This window comes from Electrona antarctica, assembly GCF_951216825.1.
Source record: "Electrona antarctica genome assembly, chromosome: 13".
Classification (NCBI taxonomy): Eukaryota; Metazoa; Chordata; class Actinopteri; order Myctophiformes; family Myctophidae; genus Electrona; species Electrona antarctica.
Window position 1 is genome coordinate 48,987,070 of NC_136794.1, and position 6,840 is coordinate 48,993,909.

The 6,840-nt window shown below is 48.1% G+C and overlaps 1 protein-coding gene across 1 annotated transcript in view; it reads right to left on the reverse strand.

Moving 5' to 3' along the window:
- The window catches only part of obsl1b (obscurin like cytoskeletal adaptor 1b), a gene marked incomplete at its 3' end in the record, with an annotated part of 104,075 nt that extends 98,196 nt beyond the window's left edge, over positions 1–5,879 (reverse strand). Inside the window, exons 1-3 of the mRNA XM_079517852.1 lie at positions 5,728–5,879; positions 1,813–1,899; positions 196–1,236 (exon numbers count right to left, since the gene is read on the reverse strand). Coding sequence (XP_079373978.1) covers positions 196–1,213 — 1,018 coding nt within the window. The 5' untranslated portion in view covers positions 1,214–1,236; positions 1,813–1,899; positions 5,728–5,879. The remainder of the gene's footprint in view (positions 1–195; positions 1,237–1,812; positions 1,900–5,727) is intronic.
- Between the last annotated feature and the right edge of the window lie 961 nt (positions 5,880–6,840).

The following is a 6,840-nucleotide window of genomic DNA, read 5'->3' on the forward strand; positions in this document are numbered from 1 at the left end:
GAGTCTGTTGCTCTCCCCATGTCCCCCATATATGGGGACTAGGTTTCTGGAGGGTGTGTAGAGCCCAGGATCACATTAGATAATTGACACAGGGGTGAAAAATGGGTTGCAAAATCGTGGGATGAAAATATTAAAACATTTTTTTTATCAATTTATTTTTTATCAATAATGCCAGAGAAGAATGTGTGCACTTACCCTTGACAGAGAGGTGTACGGCACTGAGGGTTTGTCCCGCAGTATTGGACGCAGCACACACGTACACTCCATTGTCTTTCTGTTTACAGTACAGTACTTTTAGCGTGAAGTAGCCTTCCCTGTCCTCGTACAACAAATAACGCCTCCCAGACAAAATCAGCCTGCCGTCTTTCCTCCAAATGATCTCGGGTTTGGGTTTCCCAGTCACAAAGCAGCGGAATTTGGCGTGCTTGCCCTCCGTCACCGCGAACATCTTAACCTTTGTCGATTTGGTCACGGTGTCTTCCTTGAGGCGGTTGAACATCTGCCTGCCGCCCCTCTGTTTGGCCTGGTTGGCCTTCCAGTGGCCGTTTGTGTAACCGTTACGGTTCCCTTCATCATTCTCGTGTCCCGGGCCCGCGTCTACGAGCAACACGGCCCCCGCGAGCCCTTCCCCAAATTCATTCCTGGCTTTGCACGTGTACACCCCGCCGTCGGGCGCGCGCGTCTTGAAGATCTTGAGCTGGAACCATCCGCCGTCCTGGTAGCTGACGCTGAAATGCGTGCTCTCGAAAATCTCGTTAAGTTTCCTGCCGTCCTTTTCCCAGACGACCTCGGGCCGAGGGTTCCCCCACAGCTTGCACGAGAAGACGGCGTCTTCCCCGCGGCCGACGCGGGTAGAGAGGGGCTTGATGAGGAACCGGGGCTTGTTCTCCTCTCGTAGCTCCAACTCCAGCGCCTCGCCTTCCACCTTCAACGTGGCCGCCGCGTAGGTCTCCCCGATGCTGTTCTTGGCTTTGCATATGTACTGGCCACTGTCCTCCGTCGTCACCGATGAGATTATGAGATTGTAAACATTTCCGTCCTCAAAGACTCTATACCGTTCCTGGGGATCGATCTTTTCATTGTTCCGCTCCCATATGACGGTGGGCCTCGGGTCTCCGCCGATTTGACACTTGAGGACGGCGTCGGTGCCGCTCTGCGCCACCACGGTCCGCGGATAGGCCAGGAAACGAGGCGCCCCGCCGAACACATCCATCTCTGCGTCTTTGCCAGCCTCACCTCACCCTTAGGCAGGCCCGAAGGAGCAGAGGCAGTCACCTCACCCTTAGGCAGGCCAGGAGGAGCAGAGGCAGTCACCTCACCCTTAGGCAGGCCAGGAGGAGCAGAGGCAGTCACCTCACCCTTAGGCAGGCCCGGAGGAGCAGAGGCAGTCACCTCACCCTTAGGCTGCAGGCCAGGATGGAGCAGAGGCAGTCACCTCACCCTTAGGCAGGCCCGGAGGAGCAGAGGCAGTCACCTCACCCTTAGGCAGGCCCGGAGGAGCAGAGGCAGTCACCTCACCCTCAGGCAGGCCAGGAGGAGCAGAGGCAGTCACCTCACCCTTAGGCAGGCCCGGAGGAGCAGAGGCAGTCACCTCACCCTTAGGCAGGCCAGGAGGAGCAGAGGCAGTCACCTCACCCTTAGGCAGGCCCGGAGGAGCAGAGGCAGTCACTCTCACACGCTGGGGCCCAGCCTCACCTCACCCTTAGGCAGGCCCGGAGGAGCAGAGGCAGTCACCTCACCCTTAGGCAGGCCAGGAGGAGCAGAGGCAGTCACCTCACCCTTAGGCAGGCCAGGAGGAGCAGAGGCAGTCACCTCACCCTTAGGCAGGCCAGGAGGAGCAGAGGCAGTCACTCTCACACGCTGGGGCAAGGCCACCAAACTTCTGCACCGCGCAACGTCCTGAACAAAGGAAATAATAGATGAATGTCAATACAACATACTGTACAACATACTGTACAAGCAGCTTCCATCTTGTATCTGATGTGAAAGTACAAAAGAGGTTATGTATTAAATGTGGACATCATTTATTGAACGCTTTATATTGCATGTAACATAACATATGTTTATTACGCCTTGGTTGAATGATTGATTCTTTTTTTTTTTTTTTATCCCACGATTTCATAACCCATTTTTCACCCCTGTGTCAATTATCTAATGATCCTGGGCTCTACACACCCTCCGCCAACCTGGGGAGAGCAACGGACTTGAACTCATGCTTCCTTCATGCCTGAGTGTCCAAGTTGCTCCTTTACACCTGACAGGGGGGAGTTTCCCTGGTTGGACGTAGCGCATGGAAGGAACATGTTATTCCAACAAGTTCCTTTCCCCTCCATCAGGCGCCCCGGCTGGCCAGGGGGAGGCAGTTTAGAGACCAGGATGCAATTGAATGATTGATTCTAATTGGTCATTCAGCGGTGTGTTATTTTTCTTCTTCTAATGGCCACTGAACTCAGTAACACCGCTGTCTTCCAACATGGCAGCCATGTAAACAAACACACGCCATTTACAGGTAACTATTGCTCTCAAGAATGTTTTTGAAAACATTTGAGGTGAGAAATGGGAAATGCAGATAACACAACATTCATTTGATTTTATCAATCCGTTGTTTTCCGAGGCGACACTTGGACACACCTGGCATAAATTAATGGAATAGTTTCATTACCGGAAGCAATGAAATCCTTTGCGTGTTATTTACTTTCGGGTCAATTTATTTATTCGTTAAATAGCTTGTGTAATAAGTGGGATAATCAATGGATCAATAAATAAACCCCTTCAGGGTGATTATAGACCCCTCCGCTATCATTTTATGGTCTAAGATTCACCCGGCTTATTTCTCAATAATGACCCGCTCCACACTGATTGATTGTCCCCTTGCACACAACACATGATGATTAATGAAGATTCCTTCTTATTATGCAGTGTGTCCTCGATAGCTCTCTGTGGCCAAACTAATGTCCCCACAGTGTGTCCTCGATAGCTCTGTGGCCAAACTAATGTCCCCACAGTGTGTCCTCGATAGCTCTGTGGCCAAACTAATGTCCCCACAGTGTGTCCTCGATAGCTCTGTGGCCAAACTAATGTCCCCACAGTGTGTCCTCGATAGCTCTGTGGCCAAACTAATGTCCCCACAGTGTGTCCTCGATAGCTCTGTGGCCAAACTAATGTCCCCACAGTGTGTCCTCGATAGCTCTGTGGCCAAACTAATGTCCCCACAGAGAAACCCAAACTAATGTCCCCACAGAGAAACCCAAACTAATGTCCCCACAGAGAAACCCAAACTAATGTCCCCACAGAGAAACCCAAACTAATGTCCCCACAGAGACACCCAAACTAATGTCCCCACAGAGAAACCCAAACTAATGTCCCCACAGAGAAACCCAAACTAATGTCCCCACAGAGAAACCCAAACTAATGTCCCCACAGAGACACCCAAACTAATGTCCCCACAGTGTGTCCTCGATAGCTCTGTGGCCAAACTAATGTCCCCACAGAGAAACCCAAACTAATGTCCCCACAGAGAAACCCAAACTAATGTCCCCACAGAGAAACCCAAACTAATGTCCCCACAGAGACACCCAAACTAATGTCCCCACAGAGAAACCCAAACTAATGTCCCCACAGAGAAACCCAAACTAATGTCCCCACAGAGACACCCAAACTAATGTCCCCACAGAGAAACCCAAACTAATGTCCCCACAGAGAAACCCAAACTAATGTCCCCACAGAGACATTAAAATTCTTTCTTTTCTCCCTATGCCAGTGGTTCCCAAAGTGGGGTCCGGGGACCCCCAGGGGTCCTTGAGGGAGTTCCAGGGGGTCCCCCAGCTAAATAATAGTTTGGAACCTTATGGATCTGTAACTCTGAGAGTGTACAAATGGAACCAAATGGACCCGTAGGGTCCATTTGTACACTCTCAGAGTTAAATTAACATTGATTTTACAATATAAATCGGGGTCCCAGAGATAGAAATGCCATTAAATGGGGGTCCGTAAAATAATCCATGTCAAACTGGGGGTCCTTGAAATTAAACGGGTTGAGAATCACTGCTAGAGCCGTAAAAATCTTCTCTTATGGGGGGTCCCTGGCATGTCTTTTCAAATGGGGGTCCTAGGGATAATTAGTGCCAACTTGGGGGTCCTTGACATGAAAAAGTTTGGAAGCACTGCTGTACTGTATTATATGTCTAAGTACCCCTCCCCCTACCACCCACTATACGCCCCCACACATGTTTTGAGTGCAAATGGACACGGTATGATCATTGCTTGTAATTGAATTAGCCGTGTAGCCTAGCCTAGCGTGTGAGAGAGAGCCACACACAGGCTAGCCGTGGAGGGGCAACATGGTCTTGCAACAGCAGCCGCACAACCCACTGCCAACACAGCTGGTGCTGTATTTCAATGGGAAAGAGCTTAATATAGTACTCCCTAAATAAAGACTCTCTCTGCGAGGGAGAGTGAGTGTGTGTGTGTGTGTGTGTGTGTGTGTGCGTGCGTGCGTGCGTGCGTGCTTGCGTGCGTGCGTGCGTGCGTGTGTGCGTCTGTGTGTGTGCGTGTGTGTGTGTGTGTGTGTGTCAGGTATCACAAAGAACGCCCAGAAACCCGCGTGCTCACACACAAACACACAGACTAGAGCCCTCAGCATGCCCACCCAAGAGACCTTGCAGTCGAAATATGCTATGCCTCCCTCACACCCTTTGTTGGCAGCCCTGGTATAGCATTCCATCTCAAAATGTCAACGTTAAAATTGGGTTTTCCTCCTGTTGGTTTTGATTTCCAGATACAGAGCAGCTGGATCGAGCCATCATCCCTTATTCAAAGTTCCCAGCGCTATGCTCTATTGGTTTTATTTTATATTTTACTTTTCATTTCGGTTTAAATTCTATTAGCATTTTTGCTAATTGGTCCACATTATGTTGTGGTTTTGCTTCTCATATTTGGCTGTAGCAGCTAAAGGTATTGCCACCACGCCAGAAGTCATCCATCAGGCTAGTTTATGTATTTTGGGACAGCTCACATACAGTGATAAAATTCTGTCCCCTCGGATGAGAAGTGGTCTCAAGGAATATAATAAGGGTTGAACGTGTTGTTCAATCTGTGTCGTCCATCATCTGCATTGGCTTTGGGATCCTTGTTGGTGTTACAAACACCCCCTTGGTTTGTCCTCCTATCTCGCTGATATATTAATTTACCTCACAGAATGATGAACTGCACTTTTGTTTATAAGCTTTCAAAAAGCTTTAAAGTAATATAGCGTTAAGTATTTACAATCATAGCATTCTTGTTTTTCAGTAAGCCCTTCGATATCTATATGTGTTTCGAATGAAACATTCACGTTAGGTTGTACCCCATAAGACTGTGTTCACTGTTGCACTAAAGTTTGTTATGGGTTTTACTGTAAATATCAGCAATGTTCTAATTGCTTTGGCTTTATTGCAATAAAATGAACTCAAACATGCATTTACATCTCACTCTCCAGTTGGTTATCAGTGATATCATATAGGCTATTTTAGTGTCAGGATTTCATTTGGACACATGTGGTGAAAATCATTTCTCACATGGCCACACATTGTATTAAATTGTTTTGGACAATGCGTTGAAAGTGGCTTGAATATATTCCCCCTGGAGGTTTAAAGCAAGGAGATTAACCCCTGTGTTTACTCATCTGGTTTAATTGGAATGACCCCTGACCCCCGTGAAGCGGTGCAGCATACCCCTCACATGACCTACCTCGCTTCAGTACCCAGGAACCATCGTCAACATACATTCCTTCACTCGCGATCTCCCCTCGAGCCGAGGAGGCAAAGTCACCATCTCCAAAAAGCTGAGTAATGTCCCAAGTCACTTTCAGACTATCAACCAAACACTCTCCTCAAAGGTCCAGAGTGCTTTGTACTCCGTACATCTTGACACAGTCGGTTCAGTCAACTGTCAACAGTCAACAAAAAAACACGTTCAGCTTCCAGCTTCCTTGTTCAACGACTTTCCAGTGGTTCCCCGAACTCTGTGGCGCTCGATCAGTCCCTCAGACACCCCAAGTGTCATTGTTCATGGAAGAACCGTTAAATGCTTTTGCAGCTGCTGCTGTCCCCTAAAAATACTGGCAGCCTCGATGACAGCAGCGGAGATAAGTCGGGCGCTAGCTTCCATTCACTCGCTAGCATGGGCTAAAGATAGGTTTGGATGACCGGCCTGGGGCAGGCTAACCTGCTTAGCTTACTTGAGACCTTGCAATAAAAAGGCTAAGGAGGAAGAGCAGGCTTCTTTCTGCATGGTCTAAACATCTTTAAAACCTTCCATAACTAATCCCACTCTGTTTGTTTTTATTCAGAAGTACCGTGATCTTCCGTACTGACTTGAGTAAACCGGACATTAGAACACTTATGAAGGCTTAAAGTGTCATGCTGGATAGACTAGATCTGTCAAAGGTGGATCAACTGTAACATGATGCCTCCAACAAATGCAAGTCATGGTGTGTTTTTGTTTTTGTCTGGCTACGTTTACCTAAGGAGAGTAATAATCTCACATCATAAATTACATTACAATGTCTGGGCTGCACTGGGAAATATGGTTCCTGCCCGCCACCGTGCGGGGACTATATGGTTTTGAATTATCAACTGCGATGCCTCTGGCAACAAACACAGTTGTCTGTGGAAGCCAGTCAGACTAGCGAATCCTACAGGTTGGTCTGGCTGCCTGTTAAGCATGTAACAATACACTCAACTCACGATACGATACGTATCACGATATGAGGTTCACGATACGATTTTTCACAATATTTTCAACACAATTATTTTCCAAATAAATGATTGATTTATCTTCCCCCCCAAGCTTTTTTTTTTT